The sequence below is a fragment of the Peromyscus californicus genome, unplaced genomic scaffold, assembly GCF_007827085.1.
Source record: "Peromyscus californicus insignis strain IS unplaced genomic scaffold, ASM782708v3 Scaffold_3__1_contigs__length_106647218, whole genome shotgun sequence".
NCBI lineage: Eukaryota > Metazoa > Chordata > Mammalia > Rodentia > Cricetidae > Peromyscus > Peromyscus californicus.
The window spans coordinates 94,537,603-94,555,329 of NW_026294551.1; the positions used below are offsets into that span (position 1 = coordinate 94,537,603).

Genomic DNA, 17,727 nt, shown 5'->3' on the forward strand with positions numbered 1-17,727 from the left:
CACTGGGCAGAGGGACACGTTTGTCTGGGAGGATGTTGCGGGTTCCGGCTTGAGGTGAGGGTGGTACTAACGCAGGACACTGAGTCAAGAACAATCCACATCAGCCCACAGCAACCCAGCTTCCCAAAGCTCAGCTCCATGGCCTTTTGTGGGGGTCCCAGGATGTGAGTTCTCCCCAAGTGTGTGGGGTGGGGCATAGGCCATGGCCCCTGCTCTAGGCTTGGTCTGCTCCCTGGAGTTCAGGTAAGAAATGAGTCACCTGAGGTTCACCTGCAGTGACAGCTGGGAGGAAGCACCAGGGACAGCTTGGCCAAATGGCCAAGAGGCCATCATGCCCTCCCCCTTGGGGTCTGAGTCACAGCTTTCAGGGAAGTGGGCTAACGGGATTCCAGGGCTCCAAGTGTTTGGACTGAGTCATGGAAGCAGCCAGGGTGCTGGACATGGGCCGTTAAGGAGCAAGGTCCCCCTGGCAAACCCCAGCCAAAGGCCTCAGTGGCTCCCAACACTCTCTACCCCAGCTGTAGCCACTCCGGGTTGAGACACTCCAAACGCTCTGCAAGCTACAGGGATCTCTGTTTACCTGGATGGTCAATGATAAAGCCATGCCCTAGACAGTCAACAAGTCTCTACTGCCCCACTACAGGGTGCATCCTGGGCACACATCTGGAACCTGGGCCTGAGTCCCCCATCCAGTCACTGCCCCTAGCCCCAGTAACCGGTTGCTTCCTCCTGGCAGCCCCACCTCCTCCCTGATCCACAGTCTGGGTGGCCCAGTCACCAGCTGGGGGACTGGTCTGACAGCATTCCTCCTCACCAGGATAAAACCTGGGGCGACCTGTAGGGAACCCTACACACTGCAGCCACCTGTCCTGCCAGCCCCAACCAGCACAGCCCTTAGGTCCTCTGAGATGGCCAGCAGCCTTGCCACAGCTCCACCCCTAGGAGCTGTGGTGATTCCCAGACCTCCCCCAGCACTGGGTGGGGACCAGGTCAGGATCTTAATCCTGCTGGTGCTGCTGACTTCCACAGGTGAGCCCCAAGGACCTGCTGCTCCTCCTCACCTCGTCTCTTCCTGCCTCCTCCCTGCCCACAGTCCCTCCTCCTTGCTTGCCTCTTGGCTTAGCACCTTCCTTTGAGTCTGCTCTCTCCTCTGTCCATTATCTCCTTTCATCTCCCTGTGCCTCAGTCTCCCTCCCCTTCCTCTGGCATGTTGTTTACTTCCATGCTCTGTGCCTCAGTTTCCCTAGCAGCTATGAGGGTTGAATGTGGGTGAGTGCTCTGGTCGCAGTGCTCAGGAACTCCTCTCTCGTCCTTGTGGGTCTTTTACCTGTCTGTGTCCCTTCCCTGTGTCCTCCGTCTTCTGTCTCCCCCTCCATGGTTTCCATCTTGGGTCTACTTCTGTTTTGGAATAGAACAACTACCCAGGCTTTCATGGGGGCTGGGGAGGAAACCTGGATGCTGGGTGTGTGTGTGTTCTAAGCTCTCTTCCCATGCTCAGGAAGGTGGAAAAAATACTGATGGGCTGGGAGGCAGGGGTCTGAGGATGTTTGGCCCAAGCAGGGCTTCAGGAGGTACCTGTGGTGTGTGTGTGTGTGTGTGTGTGTGTGTGTGTGTGTGTGTGTGTAGGTACTGAGGACCCTGGATAAGTCTGAGAGAATGGGGGGATCCCCTAGGCATGGGTCACAGTCACAGGGCTCCTCACCACTGGGCCTGACTCTCTTTATTCTCTCTGCCCTCAGCTACCCTCAGTGCTGCCCACATCCCTGGTGAGTGTGAGCAGGCGGTTGGGGGTGGCACGGGCAGTCTGTGTACTCTGTGTCACTCTACGGGGTAGGTCAGAAGTGGGGACTGCAGTCAGAGGGGAGCACAAAGGTGAAGAGGAAGGAACACAAGGATGAAGAGCATGGGGCGGGGCATAGAAAAGATGATGGGTCTAGAGGGGAGAAGGCTGGAAGAGCAGAAGGGGAAGAAGAGCCAAGAGAACCAAATAAATCTCAGTTAAGGGAAGTGGGAGGGAAGGGCCAGCTACAGGGCTGGAGAAAGGGGGGAAAGGGCCATTCCCACCCCCTTTCCGGTAACTAAAGGGGACAGGGACAGGGCAGGGACTCACCCAGCAGTAGACACTGTGCTGGACACATGCTGGGCTGGGGCACAGACTTGAGACCTTGGAGGGCTTGGAGGTGGGTTGGCAGGCAAGTCAGAAGACAGTTGTCTCTGCTGAGATGACAGAAAACTCCATCCCTTCTGCCAGTGTCCCCAGACTGCGGGAAGCCTCAGCAGCTGAACCGGGTCGTGGGTGGTGAGGACAGCATGGATGCCCAGTGGCCCTGGATTGTTAGCATCCTCAAGAATGGTTCCCACCACTGTGCAGGCTCCTTGCTCACCAACCGCTGGGTGGTCACAGCTGCCCACTGCTTCAAGAGGTATGTGAAAACAGGCTTGCTCTTGACTCTCCAGGACCCATTCTTGTTTCCTGCCCCAGGCTCGGGGCTGTCCAGGCTGTTCGGGGACCATGATCGCCATCGTACCAGGCATGGTCTCTGACATTTCCCTCTTTCCTTTCCTTGCAGCAGTGTGGACAAGCCGTCTCTGTTCTCAGTATTGTTGGGGGCCTGGCAGTTGGGAAACCCAGGCCCAAGCTCCCAGCAAGTGGGTATTGCTTGGGTGCTGCCCCACCCCAGGTATTCTTGGAAGGAGGGAACCCGTGCAGACATTGCCCTCGTGCGCCTGGAACACTCCATCAAGTTCTCTGAGCGGATCCTGCCCATCTGCCTGCCTGACTCCTCTGTCCGGCTCCCTCCCAACACTGACTGCTGGATTGCAGGCTGGGGAAGCATCCGTGACGGAGGTGCGTGTGGTTCCCTCTAACTCAGGGTCAGAGATAGTTGGGGACAGAGGGTGGGTGCCACCCAGATACAGATACCAGGAGCAGGAGAGGGTGGAGGCCACGTGTACACTACAGAGACAAGAAAAGATGCGTTGGGGGAAGGGAAGTCACAAGAACTCACCCACCAACTGTAGGCCGTCTCTAGTTGAAAGGAATCTTTGGCTATCTTTTAAAGCAACAATAGAGATCTGCAGCACCACCAACCACAAAAAAGGAAAGAACAAAGAAAAACCTGTGCACGGTAGCCCAGGCCTTAATGCCAGAACTCGGGAGGCAGAGGCAGGTAGAACTCTCTGAGTTCAAGGCTGGCCTGTTCTACAGAGTAAGTTCCAGGACAGCCAGGTCTACATAGAAAGACCCTATCGAGAGAGAAGGGGGGGGGGGGGATTTGCAAAGTCATTGACGCACTAATGGGTAGAAATGGACGCAGGGAAGATGGAAATGTAATCAGCACTGTTTTCCAAGTGGGAAAAGTCACTCCCTGGTGGCAGCATCTCTTGCAAGAAAAATTCCCAGGAGAAAATGTAGTCTTAATCCCCATAAACACATCACCATAAAACACAATTTTTAAACCAGTTCTGGAGGTTTGGAAAATATCATCTAGAATCACAAACCAGATGAAATATAGAGGTAGAGAGAAGCAAGAGAAAGCAGACGGGAGCTAGATAGACAGAGCCTGGGGGAGGCACAAACAAACAGAAACGATCTATGAAAGATAACACAGCAGAGACCAGGAAGGGGAAACTGGGTATAGACGTCAGGGAAGAAAGACAGGACTTAACCTGAGTCCAGAGAACTGCTCAGGCCTGGGCAGATGCTTGAAGCCTGCCTGCAGTTACAGTCTTTCCTTGGGGTCTACACCTTAACTCCAAGAGGCTGTTGTTGGTTAAACTGCGCGCTGCTCGTGGCTGGCCGCTGCCTGCGGCGGCCATGCCGGCAGAGGAGAGCGCTGATCGGAAAAATCAGAGGCCATGGTTACCTTTTTAGAGCTTTATTGGGAGAGAAGCGGGGAGAGAAAGGGGGAGAGAGAGGACAGACAGAAGGAGAGAGCGGAAAGGGAGGGACGCACAGAGCCAGCCCCCCCCCCCCTTTTAGGCTGGGATGCCATCGCAGGCCGATGATGTAATTAAGGACAGAATCCTTACAGCTGTGGGGCTGATGAAATTCGGAACCCAGGGGATACTGAGCACACTGCCTTTGCAGGAAAAACAAGAGTCCTAGTCAAGAAACACCATTCTGTTGTGTAGCTCTCTGTGGGCAGCAGGGTGCTTATTGAAGACACAGAATTGGGCTACACATCCATGTATGAATTCCCTGGGTCAAGAGGTGGAGAGCCTGGGATTAGGATTTCCTGAAAATACCATGGGAAAGCTCAGTAGAGCAGATCTGTTTACCTTTGAGAAACGCTGCTGGGTGAAAACAGAGGGGACTAGATACACACTGGGCCAACTTTCTCCTTCTGTTCCCAGTGCCCCTGCCCGAACCTCAGACCCTTCAGAAGCTGAAGGTGCCCATCATCGACTCAGAAATCTGCAAACGCTTGTACTGGCGGGGTGCAGGGCAGGAAGCCATCACTGAGGACATGCTGTGTGCTGGTTACCTGGAAGGGGAGCGGGATGCTTGTCTGGTGAGCACCTACCTACCCTTTGTCCACCACAACTGGGAGGCCCAAAAGCTCCATCACTTCTATGCCTCCTCCCTCAATCTCCTGAGGGACATTCTCTCCCACCTCTGCCTGGGCCCCCTTTAGTCTGGTTGGGCCGTTCATTTTCTTGTTTACACGTGGATTATGTACAATCCTCAGAACAAACACCTCAGCTGTAACACCTCAGCTTGGCTGCTGGTATTCTGAGGAGGGCCCTGTGGTTCAGAACCCTTGTCCTCTAGGGCCAGTCCCGTGACTGAATGAGAACCCTAGGATGGTGGAGCAGTTACCCCCAGGTAGCCAGCATACGGCCCGGCTGCAGTGTCCACATTGCCAATTAGTGTAAGGACTTTCTAAACCTGTAAAATGGAAGTGGCCTCATCTCCTGCTTCTTGTCGTGGTAGGGAGGACATGCCACCAGAAGCGGTTCTGTTCGGAAGGTCTGTTCTTCCAGGGCCTCCACAGACTCAGTACTGCAGCCTCCAAGGACACCTGGGCTCTGCACACTGCCTGCCGGGGTGGGTGCCTGATTTCTCTTCTTTTCTTCAGGGCGATTCTGGGGGTCCTCTGATGTGCCAGGTGGATGACTCCTGGCTACTAACTGGCATTATCAGCTGGGGAGAGGGCTGTGCGGAGCGCAACCGGCCCGGAGTCTACACCAGCCTCCTAGCTCACCGCTCCTGGGTGCAGAGGATCGTGCAGGGAGTGCAGCTGCGCGGGCACTTGGTGAACAGTGGGGACACCGGGAGCTCCCAAGTTGGGATCTGGAGATGAACAGCCTCTAGCTGGTCTCTGCTGTAAATATGGTTTCTACCTCCCGGGGCCACCAGCAGCCTGCAAGGAGAGCCGGGAAGTCTCGGTCCCGCCCACAGCGAGGCCCCGCCCCTCAATCGAAGACTCTGTGTGTGTGTGTGTGTGTGTGTGTGTGTGTGTGTGTGTGTGTGTGTGTGTGTGAGAGAGAGAGAGAGAGAGAGAGAGAGAGAGAGAGTGCGCGCACACGCATGCGCTTGCTAATGATAATTTTTTACAGTTATTTGTAACCATGCCCACATATTTATTCCAGTTTCAATAAATTATTTATTCTCAGTTCTTGTTTTTATTTTTTTTTTCTTCCCATGTATGGGGACGCTGACACAAGAATCCACTTGAACAAAAATGTTGGGAGTTGTATGTGGGCCTGGCCACAGCTCCAGCTCGCCCGCTGGCCTACCCTTGCTCTTGCTGGCCTTTTCTCTGAGGCAGCAGGTAGGAAGGAGGCCGGAGACTGTGGCCTGAGGACTTTCCTGTGCTATACTGAGGAGTGCAGGATGAAGCAGAAGCGTATCTCTGTGAGAATGGGGATTGGTTCCTCTTGAGGCCAGATCTGGGCCCCTCCCCACCTGAAGCAATTGTCCCTGCCAGCCTCTGTCAGCCCTTGTCTCCCTGACCTGGGTGAGCAGCTCCACCTGTCCATCGCTGACTCAGAATGACTCTCCACGGAGGCTGTAAATTCCTCTCCACCAAGGAGGTGAAAAACAGTGAGGCAATAGGCTTGAGTCTCCTCACCTGTCTCCTTGGAGGATGGAGTAGAAGACAGCACGATCCAGGCTGTGAGAGGCTCTGTGCCTTCCAAAATGTCCTGGACTAAAGCTTGTTGCCCCTCAGCCCTGCAGGCCGAGCCCTGAGTCCCCCACCCAGTGGGGCCCTCCCCCGGCCTGGGCTTTGGATTTCTCCTAGCTGCTCTGTGAGGTGGCTGGGTCCCAGAGGCTGGGTGAGTGTGGACTTGATAGTAGTTGGTACCTAGAGAGCCGCCCAAAACAAGGGCCCGAAAACAACCAGCTCCAACATGTGACTGAGACAACTTTGCTAAACAATGTCTCCCACCAGGAATGACAGGGGTGACGTGTCCAGGAGAACAATGCTGTCCAGGTCTGTGGGTGCTGTGTGCTTTGTAGAGTCCAGTTCAGAAACACTTGCTCCCAGTGTTCCATCCACACTCGTTAGAGGTGGCACCAGGGCCTCTTCAGCGTGAGGCAAGTCCCCCCCATGCTCCCCTGCCCCACCCCCCCCCTCACCAGCTGCACCCTCGCCGGTGTTGTTTTGATTTCTGTCCTTCCATTGTTAGAAAGTAATAAATGTTGTTTAAAAACAAACAGCCCAAGCAGGCCACCTGCTTGTAAGGGACGCAGCTGGGAGTGCTTGGTGCTTCGGGTGTCCCAGGTGCCAGCACATGCCCAGCTGAGTCCACACAGCCTCTCCTCTTGGGACCTATCTGCACTGTCGCCTTACCCCCTCCCCCCCGCCTCCCCCCCCCCCCCCCCGTTATCTCCCAGCCCTCCCTTGCTGGCCTCTCTCCTTCCCTCGGTTGCTCTCCCCTGCTGCTAACTCCTGCTCCTTCTGTCCTCAAGCCCTTAGCCTTCTCTACTCTGCCCTCCCCCATCTGCAGAGCTGGGGTGGTCTTCTTGCCGGAGCCCTCAGCCCCCTCCCCGCTGCCTTGGCTCTTGCCCACTCATTTACTCTTCTCTTCCTCTAGTTTCCCCCTTCTGTCTGTTTCTGCCCTTCACACCTTTACTCTGACCCTGTTTTCCCCAGGCCTGTGGGTCCATCCCTCACGTCCGTCCGTCCGTCCGTCCTCCCTCCAATATCACCCTTACTGAAGTCGCCTCGACAGCTCCCTGAGGCCCCCGATCAATGGCTGTTTAGGCAGGGTGGGCAGTCAGTCTTCAGCTGTTCCCAAAGCAGAGTACTGAGTCGCCCGCGGCTCCAGCAGGCTAAGCTTCGCCTCCAGTCTTCAATAGGTCAAGTAAACAGACAAGAGAGTGGAGATCTCTTTCAAGGTGGCCACACTGAGAATAACAAAAAATAAGGAGAGCTGGTGCCCCCCTAAGGTCACCTTTGGGGTGCTGACGTGAAGTTTAGGTTTAAACAGAGGGAAAGAGATATGCTGTCCTGGTCCAAATGTGGTGCTGGCAGTGGTGAGGGCACATAGACACAGCTCCACAGTGTCCTCTTCGGAAGCCTGAGGAACCCCCTAATCTTTCTTAAATAACTAGCTAATTAATTAACTGTGAATGTATATGTATGTAGATGCATGAAGGTCAAAGGGCAATTTTTCTATCCACTGATCCGTCTCACCGGCCTGAGTTCCCCTCATCTTTTAGGGACCTTGATGCCAAACCAGGATTCATGGTTTCAATGCTGAAAATAATTTCAGGACTAGATGGTATTAAGGAAACAGAGTTGGAGATTTCAAAAAGATTGATTTATGTTTATTTTATGTGTATGTTTGTTTGCATATATGTGTACCACATACATGCAGTGCCCATGGAGGCCAGCAGAGGACACTAAATCCTCTGGAACTGGAGTTACAGATGATTGCGAACCACCCTGTGGATGCTGGGAAACAAGAGCTCTTAACCAGTGAGGCATCTCTCTAGCCCCAGGGACTTTATTAAAGATATTTTAATATAGACTTTAAATGTGTGTTGAGATAATTCTTCAGAAGAAAGTAAGAATGTAGGCCTCTAGAGAAGAGTCACAGAAAAGTAGCATGCTCATGAGTGTGTCCAGCCTTCTTCCCTAGGGACCATTTCAACTGGCTGTCTTAGTGTTGGCCACATGTTCAAGGTTGGCCATTTTCAACTTAAATCAAAAGATTGCTAAGACACCCCCCCCCCAGGACCCTGTATGCACTTTTAATCTCTCTCTCTCTCTTTTTTTAAATTTTCTTTTTTTAAAGATTTATTTATTTACTATGTGTACAGTGTTCTGCCTGCATGTGTCCCTGCAGGCCAGAAGAGGGCGCCAGATCTCATTACAGATGGTGTGAGCCACCATGTGGTTGCTGGGAATTGAACTCAGGACCTTGGAAAGAACAGCCAGTGCTCTTAACTGCTGAGCCATCTTTCCAGCCCTTAATCTCTTTTGATAACTGAAATTATAGATGCCTCAGATGGAATTGTAATAATAAGCCCTAGAGGTTTAGGACATGGCCTTCACTGAATGGGGTTTCTGGAGAAATTCCTAGAGAGCTGCAGGTTTACAGCTGGGAAGGGGAAAGGATTCAAGCAGTTGGTTCTTAATTGTGCTGGTTTCTTGTGTTCCGCCTGGCAAGAGACTTCATCTAGGTTCCATGAAGAGGGTCTCCTCTCTCTCCTCATGAACCCCAGAATCTCTGTGCTTTCAGTCCTGCCCATCACCAGCTCAGCTCCAGTCTCTCGGTCAAGATGGCCTGACCAACTGGAAAAGCTGTGTGAACGAATTCTCTTTTCCAGAGACATGCCTGGCTGGCACCGGGCTTTTGCCTCTGCCAACGTGAGATTCCTGGCAAAAGCCCCATTTCTGAAGTCCACTGTCTCAGTGATCTGATTATCAGAGGGAAGGGTGCAAGTTTCTTTAGAGTTTCTTCATTTCTGCCAAGACGGCGACAGCAGGAGGGTCTTGGGGGTCCAGGGCTGCAGGGAAAGCCAGCATGGGAAGGGGGAGTTGAGGCTAGCTCCTGAGTGCACTGGGATTTTCTAGACTCCTCCCCACATGGGGGACTCTCTAGCATGTGTCCCATGTCCTACTCGGTCCATCAGTTCCAGGGCTCTTACTCCTGGGTGCATGCCCAGCTCAGGGTGCGAGGTCAATCTCCAGGCCTCCCTGTACACATGGGACTCTGGCCCAAGAAGAGCTTGCCCTGAGCATGTCCTGCTCTGGATAAAGGGCCATAAAACTCACTGGGGGCTGCAGATGGAGACCTTGGAGTACTGGGCAGTCTTGGAGGATTGACCCCCTGACTAGCAAATGTGCCTTTCCTTCAGCCTTCACAGCCCTTGCAGAGCTCTGACATCCTCTCTGGTGTTGGGTGGGGACCTTCTGGCCTGTGACAGAAGTCGACACAGTAAGAACGCTGCCTGCTGTGGCCCTGAGGTCTAGGTGCCCCCGCTATCCACTTCTCTCCTGGCTCTTTCCTTGAATTATGAACTCTTGAGGGGACCTTCCCTCCAACCCAGTGCAAAGTTTTGGTTGCAAGGTTTAAGGGGGACACGTCCTAGATGAGTTCCCCACAGTTTATCTCAGCATCTTGTATCCAATGTGGGAAATGTTAGTCTAGGTAGGGGTCATGATCTGGTTCATTTTCCCAGTTAAAGGATGAAAAGGCAGGAAAACTCTGGAACACGCCGGGCGGTGGTGGCGCACGCCTTTAATCCCAGCACTCAGGAGGCAGAGCCAGGCGGATCTCTGTGAGTTCGAGGCCAGCCTGGGCTACCAAGTGAGTCCCAGGAAAGGTGCAAAACTACACAGAGAAACCCTGTCTCGAAAAACCAAAAAAAAAAAAAAAAAAAAAAAAAAAAAAAAAAAAAAAAAAAACCTCTGGAACACAACAGTTGGCAGCAAGGTGTTGTGGGATATTTGTGCATGTGTGAAGATGTATTGCTGTGATTGGATTAATAAAGAGCTGAATGGCCAATAGCTAGGCAGGAAGAGGTTAGGCAGGGTTTCCGGGGACAGAGAGGACTCTGGGAAGAAGAGAGGCAGAGAGATGCCAATGAGACTCTAAAGGAGTCAGACACAGGGTGCAGATCAGGGCTAACCCGAGCCACAAGGCAAAACAGTGATTAAAATATGCAGGTTAGTTAAGTTATAAGAGCTAGTTGGGAAAAAGCCTAAACTAAGGCCCCGCTTTCGCAATTAATGTCTCTGTGTCATTATTTGTGAGCTGGTGGCCCAAAGAAAAATCTGTCTACAGAAGAGAAATCTTGGGTACAGCAAACAGGAGGAGGGAGACAGAGGCAGTGGTAGAAGGTTCTGGGGGTGAGGAAGCACACACACGCAGCATGAGGAAACTCACGCACGCAGCAGACACAGAGAAAAAGACCCTCCGCAGAAGGGGGACTCAGGAAGCCAAAAACATCCAGCTCTTCTTGAGGCCTGGGGTCTTAAAGTCTCTGAAGTGTTTCCCTCCCCTAATTTAAGGTTGGCCAGTTCGAGGACAGGGTGGTTGATTGACACTTCCTGCTCTGGCCTTGACCGAGGTCAGCCAGTCCACCTGCAGGGGGCGCCTGCTGGTGAGAGACAAAAGCCCACAAGGCCTTAGTTTCAAGCTGTCTCCAGTCGGGTCCAGAGGGTGAAGAAGAAGCAGGTCATCTTGGAGTTTACTGTCTTTATTGCCTAGCCATGGCCCCCTCTCCCTTCCTGTCTGTCTGTCTACCAGGGAGTCTGTTTGTCTCCTAGTCTCTCAGGAGCCTTTCACTGGGTCCTCAGCTCTCCTCCACTCCACATACAGGACAAAGGGTATTCATTCATTCATTCATTCATTCATTTATTTTAGTTTTTTCTAGATGAGATTTCTCTGTAGCCCTGGCTGTCCTGGAACTTTCTCTGTAGACCAGGCTGGCCTCTAATTCACAAAGATCCTCCTGCCTCTGCCTCCCAAGTGCTGGGATTAAAGGCATGCACCACCACTACCCGGCCAGAACAAGGGTTTTAAAACACACACTTAGCCCCAGGACTTCTCCACTGTTGCTAAGCCAACACCTCTCCCAGTCCTTCTCCTTTGCTTCTCCCACCCCAGACACTACATTTTCCAAATGTCTCTCAAGGTCACTAGTCACATGCTCTATGGGACTGTTGACCAATGAGATGAGTGGCTTCTTAGTAAGACTGTTTTTCTCTGATAAAAGGAACACACTCAGCTGGGGACATCCATTCCCATCTGTCATGGATGCACATGCAATGCCTGTGGTACCCAAAATCCGACGTCCCCCAAAACCACCAAGAGCCCGATCCAAATGCAAAAGCAAAGAGTCTATTTCGAGAGTTTAAACTTGGGCCTCTTGTTCATCCGTCGCAGTGGTGGAGTGAGAAGGACCCCAGGCAGTAACAGGATAGGATTTTTATAGTGGTTAGGGTCAGGGGTCTAGGGGAATTCCAGCTCTATATAGTCACAAGCTCAGGATTGGTGCTTCCTTCAGGTTGGAGACACTTGGTCTGAACTGATTGGAGAGTTGCAACTGCAAGTGAAAGGGAAAAATCGGTAGCCATCTTGAGAGACGCTCCCCCATTCCTCTAAAGGTATTTGCTGACCAGCAGTTTTAGAACTGACCAGAAGTTGAACTCATGGGAAGATAAGGCTGGAACAATAAATCTATACATCCTGGACTTGGTAAAACAGGATATGGGGAGTACTGGACTCAACTGACCAGAAATTGAACTTATGGGAAAATAGGACTGGAACAGTAAATCTGAATGTTTATATCCTGGGCTCAGCAAAAGCAGGACATAGGGAGTAAAAAAGTTTGTCTCTGTAGATACCCTGAATCCTTTAGTCATCTGTAACCTCATGCTTACAGTTCAGCCAGTTACTTCAAAGAACTACCTCACCCCTAGCCCCCTCGTCCAATCCCAAGATATGTAACTCTCTGGATGTAAACCTTTCCTATATAAACCCCTTAAAGTGAGTGCTCGGGGCCGTCCACCTTGTCGAGCATTTGCAATACGGACCAAGCCCCAGGGCTTGCTTTGTTATTAAAAAACCTCTGTGTGCTTGCATTGGATATTGGCTCTGTGGTGTCTTGCTTGGGGGTCTTGTGACGTAGGCACAACACAAGGAAATGGCCATCTCCTCCAGCAGTTTATGTCATGGCATCTATATCACCAGCAGACCATTTCCTCTGATAGTTTGTAACTCGAATTGCTAAACAGTTTTATTAATTTAAAAAACAAACAAACCCAGAGCCAGATATTGGGGTGAAAGCTGAAAGAACAGAGGGATAGAACAAGCCTGCCACAAGTTCTTACTGCTAGGAAATCCTCAGCCCAAGAGAGCTACTTCCTGTATACTCACACCTTATATACCTTTCTGTGCCCTGCCATCTTACTTCCTCTCTCTGCCCAGCTACATCACTTCCTCTTTCTGCCCAGCTCTGTCACTTCCTGTCTGTCTGTACAGACCTCCAGACTTCTATGGTTAACTAGTGCTGAGATTAAAGGCATGAGCCACCATGCCTGGCTCTGTTCCCAGTGTGGTCTTGAACTCACAGAGGTCTGATGAATCTCTGCCTCCTGAATGCTAGGATTAAAGGCGTGTGCTACCACTGCCTGACCTCTACGTTTAATATAGTGGCTGGCTTTTTCCTCTGATCTCCAGGCAAGCTTTATTTGTTAAATAATAAATAATAAATAAATCATCACCACGTTTAGACATCCCATTTTTATCTGCAGGAAACAAGTTCCCTCTGACAGCTATGGTATACAATCTATAACAGTAGAAAACATCTCACAGGACATATCTAGTACTTTGTTTATTATGCCAGTTATGTTATATCACATCCTTTAGGTTATGACAGGAAGTATCTGGAACTCATTTTTGTGTAACTCCTAATTGTCTGGGTCTAGAGGCGGAAGGGCAGCACATCCTCTGCTGTTTTTTTTAGAATAATTTGTCCCAGGGCCTGCTGCCCGCTGTCCGGCCCTTCTCTACGATGGCTGCAACCCTGTCGTCCTCTCAATGCCTAAATGTCAGCCATCATCTTATGACCCTGAGGCTACAAGTTGACATCTGTATCGGTAATCTCAACTGTGAATTTGATGAACTCTAGAATCACCCGGGAGATGGGCCGCTGAGCATGCGTCTGGGGGATTGAGGTGGGAAGGCCTGCCTGTTGTGGGTGGCGCTAGTCCCTGGCTTGGGCTCCTGGACTGTATAAATGGAGCAAGTGAGCTGAGCACTTGACATTTATTGCTTTGTGCTCTTTACGATGTGACCAGCTGCTTCAAGTGCCCACTGTCGTGACTCCCTCCACCAAGATGGACTGTAACCTTGTTGGGTCCGGGGTCACGCAATAATGGGGACAGACCACCAAAGTCTATTAAACCAGAAGCAAACTTTATTTAAAAGAAATAATAATAATAATAATAATAATAATAATAATAATAAAATATTGCCAGGTGGTGGTGGTATATAACTTTAATTCCAGCACTTGGGAGGCAGAGCCAGGCAGATCTCTGTGAGTTCAAGGCCAGCCTGGTCTACAGAGCGAGTTCCAGGACAGCCTCCAAAACTACACAGAGAAACTCTGTCTCCAAACAAACAAACAAACAAACAAACAAACAAAAAATATCACCTTGGGGCACAAAAGCTTATCAGCTAGCTGAGACCACAGCCAGTTTTTGGGATCCTGAGGCTGTGGCAGTGGTTCTGGCCCCCTTTTTATAGTAAGGGGGAAAGCATCAGGCATGGGATGCATGGTAGGAGTCACTTAGGAACATCTATTAAAAATTAACTTTGGTCCAGGCAGTTGTTGGCTATAATGGGCAAGGGAGTTAAAAGTTAACCCCTGTCTGTTGACAGAGGAGCTGGCTATAAGCAGAGAGCCATTGTTAGCAGTTAACCTTTAGAGCTGATGACTGTCCACTTTTATTTATTCAGGTTTTTAGGTTTACAATTTTATATTTCTAAATCCCTAGACCTTTCACCCTCAACCCAGGACAGAAGACAAGCCCTTTCTGCCTTGAATTTCTTTGATCACAAAGCAGAAAGTGACTAATACAACAATCCAGTGGCTGCGGACAGACTCCAGAGCCATGGGTGAGATGACACAGTGGATGCAGCCTTGCCCTGGGGAGCTCCCTGGCTCTGCCTTCCTTCCCTTAGCTACCCCCAGTGTTGGTGTATGTACCGATGGCATGACGGCTCCAAGGCATGGTAAACGAGGAGACAGAGAACAGCCAGAGGCATCTGCAAGAGTCCAGAGCAGAGAGAGAATAGTAGACTGTTTTGGAGACCATCTCCAGGGGGTTCAGGTCCCAAAGAAAGGAATGAGGAGACTGAAGGAGACTAATACGATCTGAGGGCGAATCGGGATGGCTGCAGTTTTAGTGAGAAATGGCTACACATTTTATCCTGGGTAATTGCACATAGGATTTAGTGGGAGGAAGCAGGCAGGTGAGCTGAGGTGTGGCTTGTGATCAGAGATTGAGGAAGCTAGCATTGACCTTGACAAGTTAGGAGGCACCACAGTCATGTGTTAATGGAAGGGCCACAAGTTCCTCTGGCCAGAGGAGAATGACTCCCTTTGTAGCAAGCAGGAACTTTCTTCAAGCCCCTAAAGGAATGAGGACTTCTGTCTAAATGTTTGACCTTAGCAAAAGGACCTTCTCAGGGTGACCAGACATTCCATTATAGAATATTGCAGTTTTTTATATGTCTTAGTTTATCCATATAGCTAAAGCTTAAAGTGAGCAAAGACGAAGTTAGACAAATATTACTTGTACATGAGACTTTAGGAATTTATAAATCATGATTATCAAATATACCTTATTTTATTATGCAATGTTACTTATCTAAAATTTCTAGCAGCTTGGTGTTAACTTGTGTGGGTAGAGTTATCACAATATATGGTTCCACAATGGCAGGAATTTTTTGCAAAAAATAATTTTGTTTAGAGAGGCTGCCATTTGATACATTTTCATCCTTCAAAGCCCGCACAACATTTCCCAAAGGAAAAGGCATAAGGCAACTCCCATAACACATAGTAGAATCTTTAAAAACAAAGGTAAAAGGGTACTGGAGAATTGTGATCTGCAAAGTTGAAATGCTGGAACTTTTCAAGTAGCAATGGTGACCATGTCATCCACACTAGGACTGAACATGGCCAGGAGAGAAGCAGGAGCAGAGCTGGGTGGGGTGGAGTGAGAGATGAAGACAAAGACATAGCAGGGTTATAAGGAGAATGAGTAGCTGGAGGAGGGAAGCCAATGAGCTGGGGGAGTTGGGGGTAGGGGAGGAAGTTGTTAGAATTCTGCCCTCACTCCAGCGGCATGACCGCACATGCGCAGTTCAGGAGTTAAGCAAAGGGGCTTGCGACTTACATCATCAGTGTGCACTGGTGACTCCATGTGCACGGCATGGTCACCACGCAATCAGCACATGCATGGTGTAGCTCTGTAAGTCAGCCTGTGCATGTTCACCAGGAACCCTTAAAAAGCCAGACTCAGACCCCACCCTCTCTCTCTGTTCTGTTCTGTCTCCCTCAGGCCTGGTTCTTCTCCCCTGACCCCTCTTCCTCCTAATAAAGCTCTGCTGCTAGTTAGTCGTGGCCGTGCCTCGTGACCTTGTCGTGCGGTAACCAGCACCGCTATCAGCGCCACTTATCATTCTTTCAGAGGTGAGAAGAGCTTGGATGCCAGCTTGGACTCTGAAATGTGTAACAGGTACTTGAGGTACTGAGGGAGCCTGGAGGCCAGCATGTGCTTTGGTATGCTAAGAGGTAGCCATTTGTCCCTTCTGCCAAAAATAAGAGAACTGGCTTCTTTTGGTAGCAGGCAACTGGCTTCACAAGTTCCTGAGGAGTGCTGGCTTTTGCTTAACCACTAGAATTTGGGGAAATGGAGTTTCCTTTGGACCTAACAGTTACTATTTTTTATTCTTATTTATAGCAAAGTGTGTTCCTAATGACATGCTTGCTTCAAACATTCTACTTCATACGAGTTTTGAATTCGCAGGAAGATTTTAAGAATTAGGAAGCTCTACCCTCCCCCGCCCCCCCCCCCCCCCAACTATGAACTGAGCAGTAAAAGCCAGCCCTACATCTACCTGTTATGAATGAGGACAGGTAGATGTCATCAACATGATCAAATGACCCAGATAAAGGATTTGGGCTCCAACCTGCTCACCAGAACTTTGGACTCTCAAAGAGGTCTCCAGTTCCACTTGAGCGTCCTTGGTTTTCATCTCATGTTAATTCAAGAGCACGTCACCCAGTCCATACAGCACTGTGGGAAAGAGTCTCACTGCTGTCCTTGAGAGTGTTACAGGCTTGGCTGGGCCGTGTGAGCTCCACATGGTGGTAGAAGAAGGACTGTCCTTCCCAAGTCACTCTTTCACCTTTGTGTTCGTGGACCAAGGACTGGTTCCTGTGAGCATCTTCCAACAGTCATAGCACAGGGCAGACGGCAGTCGCCAGGACACAGTCACCTGCCCGTGTGCTGGCCTTCAAAGGACAGGATCAACTGCTCTTGTCATGCTTCTCCTTTCCAATCTCTAGTGACAGAGGCCCACTGAGCCCTCGGGCTTCTGTCCTGCTTCACTAACTTATATTCACGGCTTGGGTGGAACCATCTGCTTTCACAGAAACATATACTGTCCATGGGCAGGTGACTCCCAAGGGAATGCTCTCCACGTGTGTCCATTGGCCACTCAACTCTAACACAACTGGACCCAAGCCTACCATTCCCCCCAAGGCCACCCCGCCCTAGCACCTTTCTCACCTTAACCAAAGTAAGAGTCCATCAATCTTACAACCTTTCCTTTGCTGCTGCATGCGGAGTGACACGGACTCACACTGCTGATGGATGGCTGATTGTCACTGCTTGACCGGATTTTGAGTCACCTAGGATGCTGGGAAAGCACACCTCTGGGTGAGATCATTTACAGAGGGATTAACTCAGGGGGAAGATGCCCCGAGTGTGTGCAGCATCACCCACGGGCTGAAGCCCAGATGGAGTAACAGGGAGAGAGGAGGGGACACCCGCATTCCTTCTTGATCACGGTCCTGGATGAAGTTCAGGGCTCTACCTAACACACACTTCCACTGCCATCGTGATGGCAAAAGAAACTCCATTTTATGCTGGGCATCCATCTTGGTACCCACGGCCCTTTTTCTCTGACTGTGGGGCCTGGAAAATAAGTTCCTAGTAACCCTGACTCAGTGACCCCTGCTCAGAAATGTACAGCCATGACCATCTACTTGTTATAATGTGACTAACTGCTTTCTGGCTTCTGTAACCTGCTTGTGTGGACAGTCAAGGACTATTTTGAAGTCGCCTTGCCTACCTCACCTTGGCAGAGCAGAACAGCTCCTGGCTTGCTCATGCAGATACTCAAGGTCTTCTTGTGGTTTTTGCCTTTAACAACCCTTCCCTCACCCCCTTCACATGGCAACCTCAAGTTTGACTCAGAGATGGCTGTCCTGCTATCAGCTAGTCAATAAATCTTTTAATTATAATTGGATTGTATCTATGGTCTTTTCCCAGGGATCAGGAACTCTATAACACTACCATGCTGTGTCCACACATCAGATCATGTGACCATGGCTGAAGCCCTCTGAAATCATGAGCTAAAATCAATTTGTCCTCTTTTAAGTTGATGTCAGCAGTTATATTGTCACAGTGACACAAAAGTAAAATACAGTGAAAGCCATCAGCCCCTTGGGCTTTTTCATTTCCTGTG

At 50.5% G+C, this 17,727-nt stretch overlaps 1 protein-coding gene across 1 annotated transcript; it reads left to right on the plus strand.

The window, feature by feature from the left end:
- Nucleotides 1-202: 202 nt before the first annotated feature.
- Nucleotides 203-5,306, plus strand: LOC128122634 (brain-specific serine protease 4). Its single transcript, XM_052758262.1, has 7 exons — nucleotides 203-243; nucleotides 818-1,029; nucleotides 1,740-1,766; nucleotides 2,252-2,423; nucleotides 2,571-2,848; nucleotides 4,357-4,514; nucleotides 5,082-5,306. Exons 1-7 carry the CDS (start codon nucleotides 203-205, stop codon nucleotides 5,304-5,306), a joined length of 1,113 nt encoding a protein of 370 aa, XP_052614222.1.
- The last annotated feature ends 12,421 nt before the right edge of the window (nucleotides 5,307-17,727 follow it).